Source organism: Dipodomys merriami, unplaced genomic scaffold (genome assembly GCF_024711535.1).
Source record: "Dipodomys merriami isolate MVZ:Mamm:240054 unplaced genomic scaffold, mDipMer1.0.p SCAF_6, whole genome shotgun sequence".
NCBI lineage: Eukaryota > Metazoa > Chordata > Mammalia > Rodentia > Heteromyidae > Dipodomys > Dipodomys merriami.
Genome location: NW_027206179.1, coordinates 21,076,430 through 21,103,154, shown reverse-complemented (window position 1 = coordinate 21,103,154; position 26,725 = coordinate 21,076,430). Strand labels below are relative to the sequence as shown.

Genomic DNA, 26,725 nt, shown 5'->3' with positions numbered 1-26,725 from the left:
GAGTAGGAAACTTGAATATGGCCTCTGTAGGTCATTTTCCATATGTACTTTGGCCTCTGTTAAGGTTAGAATTCTAAAAATTTTCACATTCAACCCAGGCATGCTACTTCTATGTTACTTACAAACTTAATCTATAAATCTTTTGCAAAGGATGAATATGTAGAAGCAAAATACAACTTAGGATTGAATATTCAATTTAAAAAAATCACAGGAATGATGAAATTCCCTACCTTGTGTTTCAACAACATCCTTCTTCTTTGTGCTTCCCTTACTTGAATTATCACAGCTGACGTGGAAGAATGTGAACAACAAGTGGTGCTTTTCATGTAGCTGGGTGGGCAATTCTATCTTAATCTACAAGGAAGACAACATAACAATTCTGCTAACATTCTAAACATTAAAATTTTGGAGAAAGCAGATATTTCATTCAATACATAGATGTGTATTTTGTTCTCCAAACTGTTTTTTACTAATCGCATTGTAGACTTCTGTCAGGGGAGAGATGGACATGAATTTACTGGCTAGAATTCACAGAATAAAGAGTGATGGGATTTCCAAATATAAAATAATTGGAAAACAATAACCACTCCATAAACGTAACTATGACAAATGAAAATTCAGGGTATGACATTTCAAAGTAGGACTCTTATAACAGTACACTGAACCGCAGTTTACCTCTGAGCAACAGGAGTTTGAGCTGTCTACGTCCACTTACATGTATATTACCATTTGTTGTTGTTTAAATAAAAAACTGAATTTGCCAGGCCCCAGTGGCTCATACCAGTAATCCTACCTACTCAGAAGGCTAAGATCTGAGAATCACAGTTGGAAGCTGCAGGGGCAGGGAAATTCATAAGATTCTTATCTTCAATAAACTACTCAGAAAAAGCTCTAAGTAGCAGTGTGGCTCAAGTGGTAGAGTGTTAGCCTGGAATGAAAGAAGCTCAGGGTCAGTCCTGAGGCCCAGAGTTGCCCCAGGACTAGCAAAATAACAGAACTCTGAATTTAGTCTAGTCCCTCACACATGCTAAATACATGATCTACTACTGAGCCACATGCAGTCCTATGCAGAATTTTTTTTTTTTTGAGATTTACATTAGAAAAAAAAGACCAAACCGGGCGCTGGTGGCTCACGTCTGTAATTCTAGCTACTCAGGAGGTGGAGATCTGAGGATCTCGGTTCAAAGCCAGCCTAGGCAGAAATATCCAGTGGTGCTGTGGCTCAAGTGGTAGAGAGCTCTCCTTGAGCTGAAGAGCTGAGGGACAGCGCCCAGGCCAGAGTTCAAGCACCGAAACCAATAAAAAATAAAATAAAAATAAAAAAATGAAAAAAAAAGACCAACTACATAGCTTAAAATCTGTATTAAAAATAAGAATGAAGACAGATAACCCAGCACCAGTGGTACTACTTGTAATCCTAGCTACTCAGGAGGCTGAGATCTGAGGATTACGGTTCAAAGCCAGCCAGGGCAGAAAAGTCCCAGAGACTGTTATTTCCAATTAACTACTCAAAAATCAGAAGTGGAACTGTGGCATATCCTTAAACAAACATTCAGGGACAGCACCCAGGCCCTGAGTTGAAGCCCCACAAAAAATTATATGCATATATTATACATACATGTATATGTATACATGTATATGTATATATATGTATATGTACATATACATATACGTATATATAATATATATTATATATACATAGAGAATATATATAGAGAGAATGAGAGATATGTATGTCTTGAAGATATAAAGTATATATGGATAACAGTCTATTTTATCAATTATTACTATAAAGGATACAAAAATCTATTGTAAAAAGTTAAAACTTACCAAAACTTATAGACACTTATATGATGCTATCTGAAGTCAAAAGAAATGTGAACAAACATGAAGATGCCATAGCAAATCATAACTGTATAAAATTATTGTAGGATGCACTGTAAATAACTTCCTTGCTACTTCCTGTTGCTACTACAAGTGAGTTCAAGTGTTTCATGTATATGCTTAAAATGTTGGGTGTCATTTATTATAAGTGTTTATCTTTCTAGTAAATTGTATATGGAAGTAAAAAGTGATATTTCATGGTTCTCTCATGGGTTTTTACCATGTAAAACATGTCTAACATACAAAATACGTGTTAATTGACTGTAAGTCAATATCCGGCTAAGTAAAGTTTGGAGAAATCAAAAGTTAATGGATTTTTGACTGCTAGAGGGTATATCAGCACCTAAATTGTTCAAAATCCAACAGCACATTATAATTCTAGACAAGAACACCTAGTGATTGAAAAAAAGAGAGATTCAGGTTTAACAAATATAACTATACTCAAATATGAATATGAAAGGAAAATGTCAGAATAAAAATTATATAGGAATAGTGGAATTATAAGCTTATCTTTTATATTTCATTTGTACTTTCTAAATTACTATTTCTAATAATGAAGATTTTACCTGAATAATTTGAAAAATGTGTAAAATAAATTCTATGGCATTCAACTCCATTGCAGTAATTTCAGTATGGTAGGCAGCTTCCCCTAAATTTTGGTTTACCAAGCAAATAACTTCAAGTTTCCCTTAAAACTGGCTAAACTTGGTTATCCCTCAAAAGTATCACTTACTTCATCATAAAATTCTGGGTTTTGGTGGTGGTGTAAAACTGCAGCAAAGGCGCTTCTGGTGAATACTGGGCCTCCAGGTCTGCCATAAATGCACTAAAATGAGAATCAGCAGGGGCAAACACCTGGGTTTAATTAGTGGAGCAAGATGTTATATAGAAAGTGGTACTTTTACAGAATAATTGTCACATAGCAAACTTAGCTAGATTTCTTCTGCAAGGAGATTCTAGGCTTTACTGTGGCTGTCACTGCACATCTGCAGGCCTGCTTGCCAACTCCCCTTACCACACATCTCCATGCCTAGGTGATGTCTTACTGTTTCCTTTCACTTCTTTCCACTTTTGCCTTACAATCTCTCTATTCAAATGATCTCATGTGCTCTTCAGGAAATTGCTGATTCCTTCCTCTCTATGTCCTCTAAATATTTTTCTATGGTAATTAATTCAGTTTTTGTTTTCTTCTCCAAAGAACTATTTCAGTCCCTTCTGTGTGCCAAAATTCTGTTCTCTGTGACTGCTGTGTTTCTCACTAATTTTCTTTTCTTTTCTTTTTTAATGGTACTGGGGTCTGAACTCAGGAACTTAAACTTGCCAGGCAGACTTTCTACTACTGGGCCTGCTGGAGGCTCACTTCTTGTGTGGACATGCACCTGGTCTGATCCACCTACTTTATCACAGCTGGGACAACAGATGTGTACCACTAAGCCCAGTTTCTTCCACTGAGATGAACTCTTGTTTTTTCTTTTTGTGGTTTAGAACCACAATCCTTCCAATCTCAGCATACTACATAGTTTAGGATGACAGCACTGTGCCCAGAAATGGGTTAAGAAGTAGTCCCATGAACTTTTCTGCCTGGGCTGGCTACAATCTTTCCACTCTCCCAAGTAGCCTACCAAGTAGCTAGGATTACAAGCATGAGCCCTATGTGCCTGACTCTTGTAAACTTCTTATGGGTAAATATATCCCTTTTTGAATCTTTAGCCCTTCTTAGAAAGCCATTTTAACATAGTAGAGAATTTGGTCTCTAGAGCTAGACTGACTAGATTTACATCAAGATCTACTAATGTGTGATCTTGAACCATTTGTTCACTAGTCTCTTTATCGAAAAAAAAAATGTATCTAACTAGTGCTTAACTCAAAAGACTGTTTCTAGATTCAATAGACAAAAGTACACAGAAGACCAGTATCTAGACAATTCAATAAGTTCTACCATTACTCCTACATTACCCATTTAATAAAGATCAACTGTTGCTAGTTTATCAGTCCACTATCAATATTATTCATATCAGAATTGTAGTCATACAATGCTTGCCTCATAATGGTACAGTGTTTATTAAATTGAACATGGATAAGAAATTTCATCTTGAAAGGGGTGATATTGATCAAGATGCATTGTATTTGTAAACTGATTTTTTGAATTGTAACTTCTTTGTATGACTACTTAAATAAAAATATAATAAAAATTCATTTCTAAGGAACATAACACAATGGTCAATTATGTATAGAACATAAGTATTCCATATTCTGTAAGATTCAGAAGATGTGCTTTTATAGTGTAACATCATATATTTTTGGCTTGTGTCAATTAGAATATACCAAATTTCTTTAGTTGTACAATACTGTGCAGTTGTACTTTTAAAGAATATATTAGTGAATATACATGAAAAAAACAAACCTTCAGGGGCTGAGAGTCTTCCTCATCTGCATCTTTAAATTCAATGCAAATAGCAATGTTCCTGGCCTACAAAATATTTAAAAGAAAAAGCAATAAGAAAATACTAGCAAAAGTCAGTATATGTATCTATGTATAAAAGAACATATGAAAGTGAATCCTAAAGGAGTTTGATATAAAGACTGAGATTGAGATCTTGATACTCACCTTGGCGAAAGACTTCTGACTGTCATATTTCAAGTACTTAGGATAAACATAAAGATGGTTGTTGTAGACAGTATAAGGCTGAGTATGTTTTGGTATGCAGGGCACAAATTCTTCAACTTCAAATGTGATTGGAATTTTAGTACAGGTTTCAAATTGCTTCATGGGAATGTATGATGAATTGACATAATCTGAAGACATTCAAAATAATCCAAACTGAAGGAAAGGCCAACTAAACAACAAAATTCTGTCTCTTTGTAATACAGAAGTTATACTTACTAGGGAATTCTGAGGAAACATTATCAATAGTAATGTCCAGATTGCCTAAAATCACTGGGAGTTTAGCCATCTTCTCAGGTCTACAAACAAAAGAAGAAAAAAATCAATCAATTAGATTAACAGTGAAACCTACAGTCTGGAGTGATAGTTCAAGAGAAGAGCATGTCACTATAACATATACTACAAAAACTATTTTAAACCTTCTAGTGATAGAAACAAGTTAAAAAAAACCCAACATCATATGTTATTTAATCCAGGAGAGCCAAAATATTTCTGTACATACCAATACAATAATGTGAAAACTAAGTTTTCAAAACCAGGTGTGTATTTTGTACATATTTTCTATAATCCTCCCCCACCCCTTTAAAAAATTTTGGAGGTACTATGGAATCCACTGAACTCAGAGCTTCAGTCTGCTAGGCAGGACAGATGCTCTACCATGTAAGGCATGTTCCCAGCCCTTTTGCTTTAGCTATTCAGATGCAACTGGGCCAACCTATATTATGATCCTTCTACCTATGTCCAGTTAGGACCAAAGACATGACCACTACCACACAGCTTATGTGATATGGAATCCTGCTAACTTTCTTTTGGGGAGGAGGTCCAGTTGTGGGGCCTGAACTCGGGTCTGGGTGCTGTCCCTAAGCTCTTCAGCTCAAGGCTAGCACTCTACCACTTGAGCCACAGCGCCACTTCCAGCTTTTTTTTTCTTTTTGCTTATGTGGTGTTGAGGAGTCAAACCCAGGGCCTCTTGCATGCAAGGCAAGCGCTCTACCACTGAGCCACCTTCCCAGCCCTCTGCTAACTTTTTTTGGGGCCTGACTTACTTGAATAGGGATCTTCCCAATATCCGCCTTCCAAATACTTTTGTTTTTAGGCATGTGCCACCACTTTTGACGCAGACTTCCTATATTTGAAGTGCTCAATAGTCAAATATGGCCAGTAGCTACCATGCTACAGAACAGGTTTAGATGAAGAGTATTCGCAGACTTGTTAATATATGACTGCAGCATTCCCACAATTGCATGGAATATTTAGAATCATCAGCATTCGGAACCAGAAATTATCTTTGGCTCCAGTAGCTAACAAAATGCTAGGTACAGAGTAAGTACTCAATGAAATTGTTGTCTGCAATTGGTCTGATCCAATCCAATATAGGAATCTCCCATGTCATCCCTCACAAAGGCTGTTACTGGTGCCAAGGAAATCTTTAACACAGCTATTCTAATACTACACAGCTCTTTTTCATAGCAGGGTAAAATTCACTCCTCTATAGTTTCTGTTCATCAAGGGGCCTAGTTATAACCCTCTTTTTATCACCTAGAGCTACCATATAGAAGTCCTCCACTATTAGCACTTTTAACCTTTTTTGCAATGCCACTTGCCTTCTAGAAGAATGTAGTGCTTAGACTTGCAGAGTAGTCAGGCACTGTATAGTCTGACCAGGTGGGATAGTTTCTGTCCAGTTTGAGCAACAAGTCATCTACTAATGCAGATAGAATGCCATTACTTTTAGTAATCACACCATCCCACTGAACCACATTAAATCTATAATGGTTTAAAATCTCTAAAGCTATTTTCACATGCTTTACTATCATGTAACACCTCTATGCCCTATATTTATACAATTCTGTTCTTGAAACTTAGAATGGGATTTTATTGTTGGAAATTTCACATTTTATGTTCAAGTCATTTCTAGTTGGCCCAAATCCTCAAAATCCAGGTTCTAAAACCTAGTGCATTAGTTATACCTAACAGCTTTATATCTGAAGACATTTAATTAGCAGCTTATATTCTCATAAACATCATCGATTAAAATATTATATTGCATAGAACAGTGCCAAGAACAGGCCATTCTCAAATCACCAGAGGCCCATTTCTAGATGGACTCTAACCCATTAGTCACTCTTCCTGAAATCTGGTTACTCAGCAACTACACTATCCATTCACATGTGCAAGACTTTTCGGATTTGTTCATATGGTCTTATAGTATACACACAAGATACAAATATTGTGACAAGGGCTCTGCTGTCCTCTACTGCCCCACCTAGCAAGCCAATTTAAGAGGGAGGAAATCTGAGTAGGGTGACTAGTTCTACATGACATGACCTATTCCGACAGAACAGAATGCTACCACATGGTTCTTCAGAAGCTACCTGTTCAACCAATTCTTTCAGAGTATTGCCAAGGACCATCAAAGTTTAGTGACCAACAGATTCAGCCTTTGGTTAGGTTCCTACTTTAGAAAGGTTTCCACCCTCTGTTTTTTTGTTTTGATTTTTTCTCAGTCATGGGGCTTGAACTTGTGGCTTGGGCACTATCCCTGAGCTCTAGTGCTCTACCATTTTGAGCTATAGCACCACTTCTGGTCTTCTGGTGGTTAACTGGGGATGAGCCTCATGGACTTCCCTGCCTAGGCTGGCTTTGAACTGTGACTCTCAGATCTCAGCCTCCGGGGTAGCTGGGATTACAGATATGAAACACCAGTACCCCGCATCTCCCCTGGTTTAAATCTCCTCTGACTTTACTGATGTCTATTTCATAGTCTCACATGCAACGTCTGAGTACATCTTAGAATCTTGTGCATTTGAATCAGTGTGTCCCTAAAACGTCTTAACTCTTGCTTCCTTATGACCAAAGGCTATGTTTGGTTGATCAGTGCTGGCTTGGTTCATCACCAACTCTAAGCTGTAGAATCTCATTCTCTCAGGATATCTCATTTCCACTTGTCTTCTGTTTCTACTGGAGCTTAACTGCACAATGAGTTTAAATGAGAGATGGGACTCTCAGAAAAGCCAGCCAGTGATTTTTCACATACTCTACCTTAAGTTAAAAAGACTTATGACCAAGAAATCTCCAGATAAAGCCCAGCATTACCCTGTATTTTGCCTGTTTCCACAGCATGAGATGTTGTGATACATAAGACCTTTCTTAGCTGGGAGACATCAGCGGGTTCCTCAACAATCACTTCCCTGAGAGATTTTCACTGTCTCCCAAGCAATGCAAACTCCCAGAATAGCATTTCCCTACATTTGGCTCTTTAGGGAAACAGACCCTTAAATGCATGGATTTTTTTTTAAATTTTTTTATTGTAAAGATACTATACAGAGGGTTACAGTTACATGAGTGAGGTAATGAGTACACTTCCTCTTGAACATTGTTACCCCCTCCATTGTTTTCCCCCTACCATCCCCTCCCTCCCTCCCTTCCCCAATGGATTTTATACAGTTATAAATTCTCTTAGCTAGGCACTGGAGGCTTCTACCTGTAATCCTAGCTACTCAGGAAGCTGAGATGAAGTATGTTTTGAAATCACTTGTGAAGAAAAGTATGGAATACTCTATCTCCAATTACCCAGCAAAACAAGAAGATTAGAAATGTGCTGAAGTGGTAGAATGTTATTCATGAATAAGAAAGCTGGGCAAAAGTGAGAGGCCAAGAGTTTAAGTCTTTTGGTAATAGTACAAAACTAACAACTGATAACTAACTTCTGTGTGTGTGTGTGTGTGTGTGTGTGTGTGTGTGTGTGTGTGTGTGTGTGTGTGTGTGTCTGTCTGTCTGTCTGTCTGTCTGTCTGTCTGTGTCTGTGTGGTGTGCGCACGCGTGCATGTGAGCCAGTCCTGGAGTTTGAACTAAACTCAGGGCCTGGGTGCTGTTTTGATATTTTTTGTTCAAGACTAACACTTTACCACTTGGCTCTACCTCTGGCTTTTTGGTGGTTAATTGGAGATAAGAGTTTCACAAACTTTCTTGGCTGGGCAGATTTCAAACCACAATTCTTGTATCTCAGTCTCCTAAATAGCTAGGATTACAAGCTTGAACCACTAGTGCCTGTCTTAGCTAATTTCTTTTGAACAACTGAACACTGTAATGTCCCATAAAACATTGTGTTATACAAAAATATTAGAGAGACCTATGAAGGTGTACACTGTTTCCTTAAGTTAGAAAATGTTCATTTATTACAAACTTTACTGTTACATGCAAGAACCTAAGACAAAAATAATGTCTCTGACCCTATCCTAGTTATTTTCATCTAGGAGTAAATGGTATCTTCATCATTAAAAAAATAAAGAATAACCATTGTTTTAAGTCACTTGGTTTACAGTAGTTATAGAAATCCTAGGCAACTGAAACACACACTAATATAGGAAAAGTATTTACCATATATATGCTAAATATTATGTATTTATATTCTACATATGTGTCATATATACATATATGGAAATAAGATAATAAAACCCACTAAAACTGTTTTAAAAGTAGGAGAGTTAAGAAAGTGTAATATAGACGGGAATTTGATTAAAGACCATTATATACATGTATGCAAATATCACCACGAAAATCTTTTATAAAATTAATTTACACTAACTTAAATTTTTTTAATTTGTTTTTTTTTTCCTTTTTTCTTTCTTTTTTATTTTTGTCCTTCATGGAGCTTGAATTCAGAGCCTAGGTGCTGTTCCTGAGCTCTTTTGCTCAAGGCTAGTGCTCTACCACTTTGAGCCACAGTGCCACTTCCAGTTTTCTGCTGATTATAAGAGGCTCACAGGGACTTTTCAGCCTGGGTTGGCTTCGAACCACAATCCTCAGATCTCAGCCTCCTGAGAAGCTAAGATTATAGGAGTGTGCAAGCAGCACCCAGCTAGAAAGTTGTTTTTTTTTTTTAAAGTACTATGTAAATTATGAAATGTCTCCCTAACCTCTCATTTGCTAAAGAGGATCATCTCACAAATCAGAAACCTAGGAATTGTTTATTTTTGATGACTTTTAATCAGGAAACCAAGACTTAGTAATTGTGCCCACTTCCTATTTCTTCTTGCAGGGGCTTTTTAAAAAAAGTATTTTTGTTATCGTTAAGCAGTTGTACAAAGGAATTGCCATTCACCAAAGCAGTTTATGACTATAGTGCATCTTGACAGGTCAAGACACACTTTCAATGTTCTTACCCATACCTTGTAACCCACCCATTTCCTCATTTTTCTTAATTTTTAAGTTATGCAATGAGGTTTTTTTTTGCCATTTAACAAATCAGTTTGTGTATATAATGCATCTTGATCTGTGCCATCTCTTCAACATCTTCATCTCTCTTAGATTTACCTCTTCCCTTGTATTTCTCAATTCTATGGTATATACAATGAATTTTTGCCCTTATTTCCCCATCTTCCCCCCTTTTAGCCCAGATGCCTCTCAATGGATGAAGAAAATGTGGTGTATGTGTGTGTGTGTGTGTGTGTGTGTGTGTGTGTGTGTGTGTGTGTGTGTGTGTATGCACAACTAAATTTTACTCATATGTCTGTAGCATTCATACTATAGCATTCATAAAGAAATGGAAAGACTTGGAAAAATTATATTAAGCAAAGCAATCCAGACCCACAGAAACACAGATTACATGGTTTCTTCTCATATGTGGTAGCTAGAATGTGCCCATAAATCTTTAAATAAACACACTGTATGGTAAGCAAGGAGTTACAAATGAATTAAGTGAAGTGCAAAAGACCCTATGGAGAGTGCAAATAGTATAATTCATTACAAAGACTAAGTCAAAGACCAACAAAATAAGTACCAGGAAATGGGTACTTGCAAAAGTGGAAGGTGGGGCCAAGGGGAGAGGGATTGCAGGGGCATTTAGGTGACCTTTGTCATTTCTCAACAGGGTTCCTCAATCATCTCCTTCAGCTCCACACGAAACAGCCTGTACTGAAGTCAAATTAACCAGCCAATGATAGGGGACCTTTTACTCTTTCCTAGGAAATGTGCCATGCCCACTTCCCATCGCAATATGACACCTGTGTTAAACAATACATATGACGACTGCCCCTTGCCCCTCACTTTCCATCTTACAATTTCTATTTTTCAGGTATGAAAACAAGTAAGCTAAAACTCACTTCCGAAAGTCTGCAAGTAACTTGAGCATGTCATCATTTGATAGCTTATTGCTGTCTTGCCTGTAGACAGCAGAAAATCTGGCATTTTTGTCCAGGTTTCCAGCGGTGTCCTTAAATAATGTCCTGAAAAAGCAAAGCAACATTCCTAAGCTGTGTTTCTAAAAAACCAAAATAAATTCATCATTTTACTCTGGTTTCTATGTATAGAGTAATTATTATTCCATTGGCTGTAGCCAACAGAAATTTCATTATCTAAAAGTGTAGAAAACATTACTGAGGATGAATCAACTAATTCAATTTTACCCAGAAAACAGTTCCAGCCAAAGGCTCGTACTTAGGAAACAGCATATGCATTCAAATGTGAAAGAAGTACAGACCACAGCTACAGGCCACTGCAGACCTCTGGCTGCTACCCACTCCCAGCTGGAGGCTAATGGTTGGCTGGGGCTTGGAATCTCTCTGCAACAAACCTCTTTCTTGCCCATCCTACCAAGGACAGACCACACTTCTTTGTACAGCATTTTTCGTCTCTGTGAGTCTGCTAAATAAAATTTCAGGTTTGGGGCATGCTTACTCTCAGTTTTATACATTCAGATCCTCTTTGGATAACAAATAGAACAGGACTACCTACCTACTTATCTATGTATCTATTTGTCTCTATGAAAGTTGTAACAAGTATCCCCTTACCTTGCTGCCCAAGCAAATGGCATTCTGTATTGTCCTAGCCTTTGGCATGCCTGCTTGGCATTCTTCAGCACCTTCTGAGCAACCTTGAAGACATCAAAATAAAGTCATGAGATACTACTTCCTATTGGCAAGAGTGTTAGATAATTGTCATCACCATACCTTCATTAAACAAGCTTTCTCCACAGCCTCAGATGCATGGAAAAGTATACCTTACTGAAGGGAATATAGCTATATTCACACTTGGGGCAGCCTTCTTTATTTAATGTATCTTCTGGCAGTGATTCTCAAAAATAATAGAATGAGTATTTTTTTCTAAACTGCTTTTTTGGGGTACTTTTTTGTTGGTATTTGCTTACACTAAACAAGGCATTTTGACTAAGGGCTATGTTAATGGTAAGTCTAAACAGGTTATTAGTAAATGCTAATTAGTATTCTTTACTGAACATATTACATTATCAGAGTTTAAATAAAACTTTAAAAAAAGATGACCAATAAAAACATTAAGTAATTAGTAAACGCTAATTAGTATTCTTTACTGAACATATTACATTATCAGAGTTTAAATAAAACTTTAAAAAAAGATGACCAATAAAAACATTAAGCTTTCACAGCTCTTAAAATAAACCAGCTTGTGCAAGACACTATAATTCAGGAGATGTTTATATTAAAACATTATTAATACTGACTTCAGTCAGGCTAGAGTTTTTAATTTTGACTTTTGCTAAGTATAAATTATTTGTACTTTCACTTTCTAATGATGAATTTTGTTGTAGGTTCACTGATTAACCCTATCATGCAAACTGAGGTATATTTGTTTTGGGGCACATGTGTATGAACAACAGGTCTATTATTTATCAACTAGAGCTTTATTACTAAAGCAGATGATATCTAAATGCCCAAACTTGCTTGTATTATAATAATGCAACAAATCAATACTGTTTGATTGATTTAGTCAGAGTATTGAGTGGTAATCTTTTTTTTTTTTTGGCAATAGTAGAGTCTGAACTTAGAAATTCATTCTTGCGGGGCTGGGAAGGTGGCTCAGTGGTAGAGAGCTTGCCTTGCATTCATGAGGCCCTGGGTTCAATTCCCCAGCACCACCTAAGCAAAAAGAAAAAAGCCGGAAGTGGCTCTGTGGCTCAAGTGGTAGAGCGCTAGCCTGGAGCTGAAGAGCTGAGGGACAGTGCCCAGGCCCAGAGTTCAGACCAAAAAAAAAAAGAAATTCATTCTTGCTAGGTAGGCACTGTACCATTGAACAATGTTTCCAGTCCTTTTTTGTGCTCACTACTTTTGAGATAGAGTTTTATTTCCTTACCCAAGCATTTGAACTTGACCCAAATCCTCCTATTTTCAGCTTCCTGCTATACCTTGAATAACAGGAACATGCCACCATGCCAAGCTTTTTCCATTGAGACAGAGTCTTGAGAACTTTTCCGCCTAGGCTACCTTTGAACTGTGATCCTCATCATCTTAACTCCTCATCTAGATAAGATTACAGATATAAGCCACAAGTATACAGCTATGAGCTGCAGACTTTTACATTACTTGAATAATATGAACTTGATCTGTCAAATTTTAATCCCAGTATGCAACAAGCAAAAGTGACCACACTCATGGGCATGGGCCTGGGAAGTATGCTACAAACACAGACTCAGAATAAATCTGATCTGAGGTCTTCATTAATTAATATATCAAACATAAAAAACTTCTTATCCAAGGTTTTAGACTTGCATGAACATACCCAAATATAATTCTAGAACCCAAATGACACATGAACAAGTAGCATGAACTATGATTCTAATATAACATTTTAAAAATTGTTATTTGTAAAGGTAATATACAGAGGGGTTACAGTTACATAAGTCAGATAAAGAGTATATATCTTTTTGAATAAGGTCACCCCTCGCTCTCTTCTAGTTTTTCCCCTCCTGTACTCACCGACAAGTTGTATAGTTCATTTTCAACATAGTCTAGTGAGTATCACTGCTACATTTTTTTCACCCCTTCTCCCACCATTTCTATGCTCCCCTTTAGCCCCCTCCCAAAGACAGATAAACAAATGAGACAAAAGGAAAACAGAAACAGCAACAAAGAGAAAAATCTCTTGTTTCTGGAGATCATCTTCATAAATATTATTTTATATGATCAGATGCACATAACTATTGTGCCTTTGTGCTCTTCTCCAAAGAATATTCTCATGTCCCAGTGTGTTTTTTAAACCATCCAGTATTGTTTACTTATAGGTTTATAGGCACATTCTAGTTACCACAAATGAGGGAAATCAGGCATCAAGCTGGTAATTCCTTTGTAAGCTATTTCATGATGTCAGAATAGACTAGTAAAGTATTTATTTACATGTCAGACTATTTTCCATTACAAATTGGACATATAGAGATTGTGGTATAGAAGTGCATACTTATCACATCCAACACCCTGGGTTCAACACACACACACACACACACACACACACACACACACACACACACACACACACACACACACACACACACACACACACACACACACACACACACACACACACACACACACACACACACACACACACACACACACACAGAGCAAGAACTGTACACAAAGTTAAATGGAAGGTAAATATACGATATTATGTGTTTTAGAGTATAAATATGATTTACCTTTGATTAAGCATTTTATTTTTGACACAAATGCCTTTTTTACAGGTACCTTCTTATTATAAAACAAAAAGCTATTATACCTTAGAAGAGTCTGAACTTTTCATATATGGCTCAGCGCAGTGTGTGATGCTCCCTTGGAGGACTTTTTCAATTCTGGCCACAAGAAATATGTCTGGGTGAGGACACGTGACTGAAAATATTCCCTAGGAAATAAACCAGTTTCTTCAGTTAGTAGAATTCATAGCTGATTAATAAATCCCTGGCCATCAACACAGCAAAGAACAGTGAACCAGTATACTGCCCAGGGAACATTGGTACCAAACAGTGAACTGGATCAACAGTTCATCTGCTGAAATAGTCTATTTGGTAGGAGGGGTAACTAGGAAAAAGCTTAGAAAAAGAAGTGAGAAATCGAAACCACTTATCCCTCAGATTGTTTTCACTGACCAGTTACATAGACTGCCCATATAATTAACAGTCTAAATTACCACACTTGTGCATTTACAAATTTATATTTGGGCATTTTGATGTATTTATGCAGTATGTGCAAGGTAAGACTAAGCAGTATGAGTGCCGAGTCCTTGCTTCCTACCTGCTTGGGGTACTGCATAGCAGCTGCATGAAGGACATCCTGAAGGGCAGGGGGGCTCTGGCCGCCATTCATCAGAGCTGGAGATGTGGGAGCCAGCATCTGCCGCACTGAGAAATGATTCAGGTCCACATGGAAATCAGCAGAAATCTTTCGGTTGTATTTTATGTCAAACAAGGACAGAGTAACAAAGAAAGGCTCTACCTGAATAAAACAAACAAATCCAGATCAGCACTTCAAATGGTTGGGAGGCGGGGAGGAAAGAAGGTTGATATCAAACAAGAAACAGTAAGATTTAATTATGATTGTTGTCATAAATTGTTGTCAAAAATTACTAGAAATATAAAGTGTTGTTCTTTGTCACACAGAGAATTAGGTTATAAAACATTTTAGAAAATAAAACTATTTTACTTTCTTATGCTTTGCTACTTAATGTATGCTCCACAGAAAAGAGCCAGCTGTTCTCCCTCAAGAATCTAGATGAAATCCATCTCCTGGGACAATGAACATAATCCTGCCATCTTATCCCTCAGCACAAATATCCTGGCCCAGCAGGCTGAACAACCCTATCCTAACTAGTGAACCTCTCTGATACTATGAACTAGGATTTCACATCCAGGATTCACTAGAATGGGAAATCTATCACATCTAGAATGTTTAAATATTAACTTTATTTTTAAAAAGGAAAATTACATTTGTAGTGGGTCCTTCTTCATTTTCAGCAACACAACATTGCAAGTTGAAAGATAAATCATTGCACTTGACAAGAATCCTCTTTCCAAATTTCTCTTCAAATGGTTTCACTTCTGGCTCAGCTGATGAGAAGTCAAGTTTCTTTAAAAAAAAAGGTAAACGTAAAAATATATAATGCTCACAGTTAAAAAAATTTTCATCATAAATGTATCCAAATAAAATTTCCTAAAATTGTTCACTGTTTAACAATACTGTTCCTATTTACAATAAATACCCAGCCTATAATAGTATATTTATTTATACTGATGATCAAGTAAATGATGAGATAACTACTCAAAGGATTATTAGATAGGGCTTAATATTATGATTATGATAGCATTAGTGTCCGTTTACATGTGTTAGAATACACAAAATGTGATATACGTATATGCACATATATAAATACACAATGGAATACTAATCATCTATAAACAAAGAAATTTTGACAATGTGGATGAAGTGTGAAAACACACTTAAGTGAAAGAAATGTGACATAAAAAGGACAAATATTGTATGATGCCATATTTATGAGGTTCATAAAATAGCACATTCATAGAGACCAAAGTAGAAAAGAGGTTAGCAGGAGTTTGGGGAGAAGGGGGAATGGAAAATTATTAGTCAATAAATTTCCATTTGAGAAGATATAAAAGTTTTGGAAATGGATAAGGGTCATGGTTGTATAATAAGGATTCATTTAATGCCACTGACCCATATACTTAAAAATAGCTAAAATGGCAAATATATATATTTCTTGTAAATAAACACATATACATGCATTTATGCATGTATACATATGTACACAGAGAACTACTTATCATTAAATGGGAGAAGTTCTACAAAAACAGATTATCAGGGCTGGGAAGGTGGCTCAGTGGTAGAGCGCTTGCCTAGCATGTCTGAGGCCCTGGGTTCGATTCCTCAGCACCACATAGGCAAAAAAAAAAACAAACCAAAAAAACAAAAAATACAAAAAACAGATTATCAAAGCAGAGGGAAAACATTTGGGATGGAACACTGCAGAGCTTTTGTTCCTCAGGGAAGCTGTGAGATGCTCACTGTCGTGGGCATCCTTCTAGGGTCTCACCACATCAAGTTTGGACTTCACTGGGATACAGATGTGGCCCCATGCCCTGTGTGGTTTGTAGCTAGGTCTGAGCCTGGGCTAGTCAGAAACTATCACTGTGTATTTGCAGTGAAGCCTGACATTTTTTTAAAAGGCTATTACAATGATTAAATTATATGATCATTGGATTTGAGAATGTCCTTGCTACATCTTTCAATACTAAAGGTCAAATATAAACCATGGTTATGCTAGGGTATTGAGAACACAGATTTTTTTTGCTATTCTATTTTTACCCAATTTGTGTAAGTTGTTACACAGTTTAACAATCTACAATAACACAAATAAGCATCAAACACCAAATATTTTCTCCTCCCAACCCACTAGGTTTACATTTTAAATATTAAAATAATCCTTACCTGGGCATCTGGGTCCAAGTAAAAAAGTTTAACTCTGCTTTCACTTTTCAATTTGATTTCAGCTTCTCTGGTGCTCTGATAACAAGATAAATAAAAATCAAGCTCAACAAAATCCTTTTTATTTTTTTGTTGTTCATGGGGCTTCAATCAGGGCCTGAGTGCTGTCCCTCAGCTCTTTTGCTCAATGTTAGTGCTTTACCACTTTGAGCCACAGCTTCACTTCCAGTTTTTGAAGTGGTTAACTGGAGATAAGAGTGTCACAGACTTTCTTGCCAGGCTGGTTTTGAACTGAGATCTTGAAACCTCACCCTCCAGAGTAGCTAGGATTACAGGCTTGAGCCATCAGTGTCTGGCAACAAAATCCTTGTGTGTTTTAGACGTAACCAAGCATATTTTGAAAATTGCCCCATCCTGAAGACCCTGCCTGTTTGACAACCTTGCCTTATCTGTGAGGCAGCTGTATGTAAATAACCAGGTATATACTATGTATGTAGCACACAATATACAGGCTGCGGGGTAGGGGGCAAGGTGGGATCATATGTGATCTCTGCTCGGCCCTTACAGATCTAACAAACAATTATAGAGAAGAAAGCAAAGAATAAATAAGCACAGAACTGTTAAAAATAATAAAAAGAAGTCTTCAGTAATAAAATATTGGATAGGAGTTGAGCAAATTTTAGCCAGAAGGATGAAAATGAACATTACATGCTGACTAGAAAGGATACACAGGTAGACACACACTTAGAATAGAAATAGGTCCACATGGTTTGAATAGGGTCTAGTGCTAATCTGAGGGTATGAGATGGGGAAGAGAAGGGCATACACTCTGACAATTGGGAAGAAAGAACAGTGACAGATCATTCAATAAATAATCATTGAGCACTTACTATGGGCTGGGAACTGGAAACAAACATAAATGAATAGAGAATACTAGTTGGGGAGACAAATAGGTAACAAGAATGACAAAAGAAAGCACAATATGATAAAATAAAATAAAAAAAAAAGAAAGCATAAGGCAATGGAAGTTCATCTAGACTATTTCCCAGAGAAAGGTCATCTTGAAGGATAAGTTCCCTTGAGCAGGAAAAGAAGCAAATTCTAGGAAGTACTGTATGTGCTTAAAGGGACAAGTCACGCACAAGCAATGATCATATCATTCAACTAAATGACTGGGCATGTGGGAAAAAGTAAAAAGAAATGAGTATGGGACTTGTGGAGGAGAACTGGGAGGGATCTCATTCAGAATCCTACTTAAGAAAATAATGATTTCTGTGTTTTAGGAGTGTCGCTTTTGTAGTGTTGAAGTAATGAAATTAGAGTAACACAAGTAATTAGAGTAACACCAAGAATCTTGGGTTGTTACCACAGCTTCCTATTCTCACAATAAGGCTCATAACAAACCTCACATATCTATCTTGCATAACTGCTGAAAGGTGACACCACTAACAGATAGGTAGTTTAGGAAAAAAGGCAAGTTTGTAGAAAAGGTAAAAACACATTGGGATTTTCAACTAGAAACATCTAGTAGATGGCTAGAGGCATAAGACTTGAGTACAGAAAGAGAAGAAGGCTGGAGTTACACACACACAAAATATCATCATGCAGGTGGGAATGGAAGTCCTGGGGTAGATGAGATTCCCTGGGGAGAATGTAGAAATTAAGTTTTAGGACACAATACCAGGGGCCTTAACACTGACAGGCTCAGACATATAATGACAGAGATGGTGGTGGAGAAATGTGGGGTTTAGGAAAAAGACATTTCTAAAATATTCACAAGACACAGGCCATCTCTAACCTTATTTCTATAATGGCTGCTCCCTTAAAATCCATATCCTATTGTTGGGAGCCAGAACTCTGTTATTTTCAATCTCTCCACAATTCAGTTTATGGGGTCAGATGGTCAGATGTTCCCTCTCATCTGCTACTTTCCCTCAGTCCCTGACAATGGGACACTGGTAGCATAGTGGAGAAGGTGCATTAGTGTCCATTTTAAATGAATACAACCTAGAACTGGGGTGCAGCTCACTGGTAAAGGATCTTCCCAGTATGAGTGAGGTTCTGGTTTTAATCCTTAGAACCTCAAAATAAATAAAACAAAATTTTATATAAACCTTAAAAGCAGGTACTACTATTATCCCTACTCAGTGGTGGGAAAAAAAAGACATGAAGGCATGGGGTTTGTTTGTTTTCACTACTCTGTTTTAAATTCTCTATCTGAGTCTCAAAATATTTAGTTAAAATCTGGCTTCTAACTCAAACTATCTTAACACCAGAACCCAGACCCCTAACAAGAAAAAAGTAAAAACTAGAAAGAAGAAAATGAAAAAGCAGGTTAGAGAGAAAGAAGTTCAAATGCCAAAGAAATACTAAAAAATGTTATTAGTAAGCAGAAAATATAAATTGAAGCAGAGTAAATGATCATTTCTCACCTTGGTGACAATTCAGAGAAATAGTAAGCTAAAAATGCTATAACCTTTTAGCAAAGTAACATGGCAATATTTACAGCATTAAAAACAAAATGTTGCCAGGCACTGGTGGCTCACGCCTGTAATCCTAGCTACTCAGGAGGCTGAGATCTAAGGATGGTGGTTCAAAGCCAGCTCAGGCACTAAAAGCCGTGAAACTCATCTCCAATAAGCCACCAGAAACCCAGAAGTGGCACTGTGGCTCAAGTGGTAGAGTCCTAGCCTTGAGCTGAAGAGGTGAGGGCCAGTGCTCAGCCCAGAGTTCAAGACCCATGACTGACAAAAAAAAAAAAAAAAAAAAAAGTTGTTTGTCCTAGAAATCCTACTTTGGGGAAGTTCTCATGAAATAAGAATCCAAGTATTTAACATACAATGATGTTTCCTGTGTAATCTGAAGATGTTAAAAATAAAAAACAAGCCAACTGTTCATTAATAGAAAGATGGCTGAATAAACTGTGTAATACCCACAGCTGAGATACTATGCTGACTTGTATGATTACAAACTTACTATGAAAGTGAGTTAACTAGAGCTTCTACTGACCTAGAAAGATATACCATACCTGTCCTATGAAATATTCTTCACTGACAGAACAAATTGGAAAATAATTCATATAAGATGAAAAAATTTTCAAAAATAACCAAAAAACTCTATATATTGCTCAAATACTATTTGGCAAAAGATGAACCACAGTTAGCATTGCTGTTCTCAAGAATGTGAGAATAAGGAGAAAAAGAAAAGATAAGCTTTTCTTTACAAAGCATTGACAGTCTTGCTTATTATATGCTTACTATAATAAAAGTAATTTTTAAAAAGTAATTAAATTTTAAGTAATTAAAATTACTTTTGAAAGGAATTTTACTTTTCAATACAAATTTTAGTAAAAACAAAAAAAATCTGTAACATACATCCTTATAACTTAAGAGCCCATAAAACAGAGCTGTAAAAAACATTATTACAATGACTATGGAGGTGAACACTTTTTAAAGTGATAGAAACCAGCCCCGGTCAATACATATTGTAGCTGTAAAAAGAACTATATGAAAGTGTGTTGCTACCATCCTTCCATGGCCCACTTTCTATTTTGAGTTCTGTGGAGACGGAGAATGTGGGAAAATAGCTCAGAGAATGGACCATGGCAGAGCCATTCTTTGTAGAAATGGATACTTGCTTAGAAGTCTAAGAGAATGCTGAAACAAAGACTATTCCCCTGTCCCATTCTGTAAACTCTAAGTTCAGTAATGACACACCTTAATCATGTTTTCTTTGTTTTAAGAAACGGTTATGGCCCAAACATTCAAGAGTTATCCTATTCCATCTTAAGTTTGTAAGCAGATAAAGTCAAAGATCATATGGTAACTGCCTTTTTTGGGGGGGGGGGAGGTCAGTCGTGGGACTTGAACTCTAGGCTTGGGCACTATCCCTGTGCTCTTCAGCTCAAGGCGAGTGGTCTCCCGCTTGAGCCACAGCGCCACTTCTGGTTTCCTAGTAGTTTATTGGAGATAAGAGTCTTACAGACTTTTCTGCCCATGCTGGCTTTGAACCATGATTCTTAGATCTCAGCCTCCTGAGTAGCTAGGATTACAGGCATGAGCCACTGGCGCCTGGCTTAGATAACTGCCTTTTGAGGGTACATTATCAGAATAATACCATGTTGACTACTGGGTCATATAAAAATAGAATGACGTGGAACAGGAAGACTTCAGAAAATATTATGAGACCAGAATATATACTTTAAATTCAGCTGATGTATTTCTTCTGCTTCTAAGATATAAATCCACCAAGACGATCACTACCACATCTCATGCCACAAAACTAGGACAGAGAACTGTAGAATAAATAAAGTCTAGAAATGGGATGTTAAATAGCTCTTCAAACACCATCCATCCCTTTGTATTACAATGCAGTAACATTGTTTTCTGAATTGAGACTTAGGAAGTACTCATTACAGACTCAAATTTTGATATCAGCGAAGGTGTCTATGAAACATCTGGCTTCTGAAAAGTTCTATTGATCTTGACCCTCTGACTTTCATGTAACCTCAATGAAACTCAAGTTTGAAACACAACACTTTGTTCTGTATTCTGGTAGGATAAGTTCATTAAAAAATTTCTATGGAAAGAGGACGTGAGCAATTTGGATTAACATGAAACTGTCTATTGCAGAACCACACAAAGAGACTAAATTAAGAATGAACTGCTGTTCTAAGAGTTTAAAAAAAAGAGAGCTCAAAAATGGAGTAAGTACAGAGACTTTCTTCATACTATCTTTATTCAAGGAGAAAATATATACATTCTAATGTGACAAATATAAATGTAACCAGAGGAAGAAATTATTAAATGACTAGCAGTAGCATTTACAACCTGGTCATATCACTTCTGACTTCCAAGATGAAACCAATTAATCAGCCTGTAGACTATGTGTAGAGAATATAAACATTTATAAAAACCAAAGTTATATATATTGTTATATTCACACGCACAGACAAATGTTTGGTTCCATTCTAGACAACAAGATAAAAAGAACAGCATGTCCTCTGATAGGAAATCAACAAAGATGTTCAGTACTAGATGTACAAGCACAAGCTCCAAGAAAAAGTATACAAAATATCTTTAAAACCTAAGTCCATTTCACTCAGTCAAGGGCAGAGGGCCCCTCCATGTTATTCCAGGTTGATACATCAGTTATTTTTGCATTAAAACAATTTCCTGTTGGTCAAATCCTGTTTGGCTCCGTCTCAGTCACAGTGGAAACCAAAAGCCAGGGCAACAGGATGAATGAGGGCTGCTGCAAGAAATGAGCCTGCCATTCAATTTCACTTTCAGCTATCTCTGGCCTGCCCCAATTGTTCCAGGAATTACTTTGCAATTGTAATTGTGGCCCATTCTTTCACCTGGCCCTTTCTTGCACTTTCCTTCCCTGGTAGTTAATTATCTCTTTACCTCTTCATCCCCTGGGTAAAGTCAGTACAGAGCTGTGTACCTCCCCCTCTTTTCCCTCCCAGTCCATTCTCTCCAATTTCATACACACTTCAACTTTTGATTCTCTATCCATGGAATACATTACTCCTAGAAACAAGATGACCAGTCACCAAACATACTAGAGGGGGATAATGAATAGACACAGTCTCCTCACACTGCATACCACTAATCAAGCCATTAAAAGGAACAGATGGTAGGGCACCATGTGACTCTTGCCTGTAATCCTACTACTAAAGAGGCTGAGATCTGAAAATCATGGTTCAAAGCCAGCACAGGTAGGAAAGTCTGTGTGACTCTAATTAACCACCAAAAAGCCAGGAGTCTTACGGTTCAAGTGACAGAACACTAACCTTGAGGAAAAAAGCTCAGGGACAGCACCTACGACTCTCTCTCTCTCTCTCTCTCTCTCTCTCTCTCTCTCTCTCTCTCTCTCTCTCTCTCTCTCTCTCTCTCTCCCTCCCTCCTTCTCTCTCTCTCTCTCTCTCTCTCTCTCTCTCTCTCTCTCTCTCTCTCTCTCTCTCTCTCTCTCTCTCTCTCACACACACACACACACACACACACAAAATGATACAAAATGGACAAACGCCCATTTGCAAAAATTCTGAAGGCAGCATGGTTGGTGAATGGCAGTATCTCTTAATTTTCTTCATTCTCTGTCCCTTTGAAAAATTGCTAATTGCCTTTTCCTACCTTTTTAAATAAAAGTATTTATAGAATATCTGAGAGCTGGGGAAAAAGGAGATTAGAGCACAATGAAGACCCTTACTCTGAGTCATTTGTCAAGCTTTGACAATAACTTGATATAAGAAATGTTTCATATCATAATGCAACGTACACACAAATACATACACAGATACGTGAAATAATATAATATGCATCATTATTAAGATAAAAACAGTACTTTGGGTCACTATTTCACTATCTTATAATAATAACAACACTATTCAATTCCAGTCAAATTTTTTTAAAGTGGGTCATATAGTAAGAACTAAAGAGAGTGACACAGAGTACAAACAGTAGGATTCCATGCACATGAAGGTACAGAACAGTTAAAACTAGTCTACCGTGATGGAGGTAAAATCACATATGAGTATGAGCTGAGGGGGTATATAAGAGAGTTTGATGGGATGATATAAGGGCTCTCTACGTGATTTGGGGGATGGTTACACTAGTGTACAAATGTGAACTATACCAAACTCTACAATTAATGCTTGAGTATTTGTGTAAATTAAACCCCAGAAATGAAAACAAGAAAAAAATAAAAAATAGAGGGTTTAGATCAATTAAATTGATTTCACACATAAAATGTCTCTAGGTAATTTGGATGTAAACACATTCATAAATAGATCTGAATGTTAAATTAAAAAATATAAATAAAAGCATATATAAACGTGTAACTCCTGCTAAGTCTTAGGATCAAGCAATACTGAATTAGGTTGTCAGTCAGAAAGAAAAGACAACTCCCACAATGTCTTAATAGGGAAAAATACAGATTTCTAATTACAGTATGCCTGAATAATATGCGATTTCTCGTAGGTATCTATTTTATTCATCTAGTAAGTGAAGACAGTTACCTTCCAAATTCTGAATGGTATCACATTATCTGCTTCAACAAACTAAATCTGCATTGTGTTCAGACATTTTGCTTTGAGAAATTCTGAACCCCCAAACAGTCAGAAACAAAACAGCAAAGGTTCATGGAAAATATAATACACCAAGGATCCTAACAGACAGGAGAGGGAGGCAGCTGAGGGGTAGAGTGCCTGCCTAGCATAGGCAAGGCTGAGTTAGATCCCCAACACCACAAAAAATAAAAATAAAAATCCTAACATAAAAATACAAACACATAAGCCAAAACTTTTCCCAAACTAGGAGGAGGTTATAATGGTGGCTCTAAAGTTAGCTTTAATAGGCAGGTACTAAAAAGATTCTGTGGAAGCAGTCAAATTCTGAAGAAAAACAATACTGTAAAGTCCAAACCAGGGAAGATTTATATTTGACAACAACCATGTTGTCTTGAAATAAAGGTCAATGCTGAATGTTACTCTATTTATAATCCTATATAAACTATGTTCCTATTATAGTGTTTAAGATGTGGATGTCAGGGTCACCATTTCATTGTTATGTTTTTTTTTTAAAGCAAACAGAAAGGCAGTGATGGAGCAGAACAGAATAGGCTAGAGAAGACAAAGACAATTCTCTCATTTAAAAAAAGAATCATTCATCAATGCACACAGGAGACAAGTATAAAGATACTCATTGTAGTATTGTTCATAGAAAGTAATAGAACGCTAAAATAAAGGATGGATAAACTAGTTAGGATGGATCTCAAAAATGAGACTGAATTAAACATTTTTTAAAACAATTGTAGAATAAGATGAATAGTACATTAACATTTATGTAACATTTTTAAGCACACAATTTCACATATATCATTATATTTGTAAAGACATAAAAATACAATGGAAGTCAAACTTATAGTGATTGTCTCTGGTTGGGGTTATGGGGATAAGGACGGTGAGTGGGAATATGGAAGTTCTTTAAAAAGAGTCAACTGTACCTGGTATTTCTTGTAAAAACACAGATGCTAAAAACACAGTATAGTAATAGCTGTGAGTGTTTTGGTAACAATGTGGTTCTCTGGTTCTTCTTGGTGCTTTTTCAGTAATTTTTGAGATTCTCAAAAATCGCAAAACACAGCCAGGTGCTGATAGCTCATGCCTGTAATCCTATCTACTCAGGAGGCTGAGATCTGAGGATTATGGTTCAAAGCCAGCCGAGGTAGGAAAGTCTGTAAGACTCTTATCTCCAATAAACCACTCAGAAAAAGCCAGAAGTGGCACTATGGCTTAAGTGGTAGAGCACTAGCCTAGAGCAAAAAGCTCATGTACAGAGCCAGGCCCAGAGTTCAAGCCCCAGGACTGGTTAAAAAAAAAGAAAAATCACAAAAGATAGGGTTAGCTTCGTTTTTGTTGTTATTTAGAGCAACCTGGGAACAAGTTCTATAACTTAGGTGACCATTCTTCAGTCTAGTGGCAAGATCACCATGTCTATTCTCTTTGAAATTGTGGCTATCGATTTGAATAAGTGTGAGTTATCCTTGGAAACATAGTGCCTATGTATTTTAGTTATTTAATACTAAGTATCAAGTATTGAGATTTAGTATTAAATATTATGAGCAGAAAGACACTTTAAAAATAATACAAAATAACTTTGTAGGATGCCTTCAGGAAAACAGACTGAAGTCTCAGTCAGTAATATATTTTGTTTCACCTCATATTCAGGTCAGAAAATAGATACTAGTAATCACAATATAACTGATTTAGAGATTCCATTCTGGTCAAACTCATGCCACAAGAAACATTTCAATAAAATTCAATGAAGAGTAGATGTTACCTTGGCAAGTTCAGGCAGATAGCTATCTAAACCGGAACCAGAACCTTCCAATCTGCCTTGTTCATCATCTAAAATGACAAAACAGAGTTCGAGTTAAGTGTAATTGTATTTTATTTAATGCATGAGGAAGAACACTGTTTCTTTTAGGTGCCCTGTGAGCCAGTGTTTTCAGCTCTGTATACATCTTAGAAACATCTGGGGGCTTAAAATATACTGATGCCCAGACCCAGTAATAAGAGTCAAAAACATTGACTAGTTGGTATGCTATTAGGCTAATTAGAACTAATGAACACCAGCCACCATGGTCATACCCAATCAGAATCTTCAGCAGAATCAAAGAAATAATATTTTTTCTTTTAAACAACAACAACAACAACCAACAAAACAATATGGTAGGGCTGGGAAGGTGGCTCAGTGGTAGAGCGCTTGCCTTGCATGCATGAGGCCCTGGGTTCGATTCCTCAGCACCACATAAGCAAAAAGAAAAAGGCTGGAAGTGGCGCTGTGGCTCAAGTGGTAGAGGTCTAGCCTTGAGCTCAAGAGATGAGGGGCAGCGCCCAGAGCCAAAGTTCAGGACCCTCGACCAGACTGCCCCCCCCCCACAAAAAAAAAAACAACCAATATCCTAGCTTTTCTAGGGACAGCCAGGCTTGAAAATCAGCTAAGGCAGTGGTAGGGAAACTTTTTTCTGAAAAGGGTCATTTTTTTTTTTTTTTAATTTAGAAGAGAATTCACAGACAACATAAAATTTACCCGGCTTCAGGCAGCTGACTGTCTGGTCATGTTCCCAATGATTTCAAGAGCCTTATATGGCTTTACAGAGCCTCACAAGCCCCAAAGGGCTTGAAATACAACATGAGTTCTTAAGAACACAGCCAGACTCCATCAATTTAATCTGAGGCTCCTGCCCATCTTAACTTTGTCTTGAAAACTCCAAAGGATATTATTAATAATAACAATAATGACTAATAATCATGTGTAGAATCTATACCAGGGACTTGAGCTACATTTTTTACTTTTCTTATCTCACTCAATCAGTATCTTTTTGAGGGCTGTCCTAGAGCTTGAACTCAGGGCTTGCACTCTGTTCC

General features: G+C 37.0%; 1 protein-coding gene across 14 annotated transcripts in view; it reads right to left on the bottom strand.

Annotated features, from left to right (window-relative positions):
* Dock9 (dedicator of cytokinesis 9) overlaps positions 1 to 26,725 on the bottom strand; it is a 259,631-nt gene that overhangs the window by 90,189 nt on the left and 142,717 nt on the right. For all 14 annotated transcript variants that reach the window (XM_070002702.1, XM_070002693.1, XM_070002697.1 and 11 more), the window contains exons 9-20: positions 25,635 to 25,702; positions 16,795 to 16,869; positions 15,277 to 15,417; positions 14,587 to 14,787; positions 14,075 to 14,197; positions 11,341 to 11,423; positions 10,654 to 10,776; positions 4,769 to 4,848; positions 4,493 to 4,680; positions 4,289 to 4,354; positions 2,618 to 2,710; positions 231 to 354 (exon numbers count right to left, since the gene is read on the bottom strand). In XM_070002702.1, the coding sequence (XP_069858803.1) occupies positions 231 to 354; positions 2,618 to 2,710; positions 4,289 to 4,354; positions 4,493 to 4,680; positions 4,769 to 4,848; positions 10,654 to 10,776; positions 11,341 to 11,423; positions 14,075 to 14,197; positions 14,587 to 14,787; positions 15,277 to 15,417; positions 16,795 to 16,869; positions 25,635 to 25,702 (1,365 nt within the window). The remainder of the gene's footprint in view (positions 1 to 230; positions 355 to 2,617; positions 2,711 to 4,288; positions 4,355 to 4,492; positions 4,681 to 4,768; positions 4,849 to 10,653; positions 10,777 to 11,340; positions 11,424 to 14,074; positions 14,198 to 14,586; positions 14,788 to 15,276; positions 15,418 to 16,794; positions 16,870 to 25,634; positions 25,703 to 26,725) is intronic.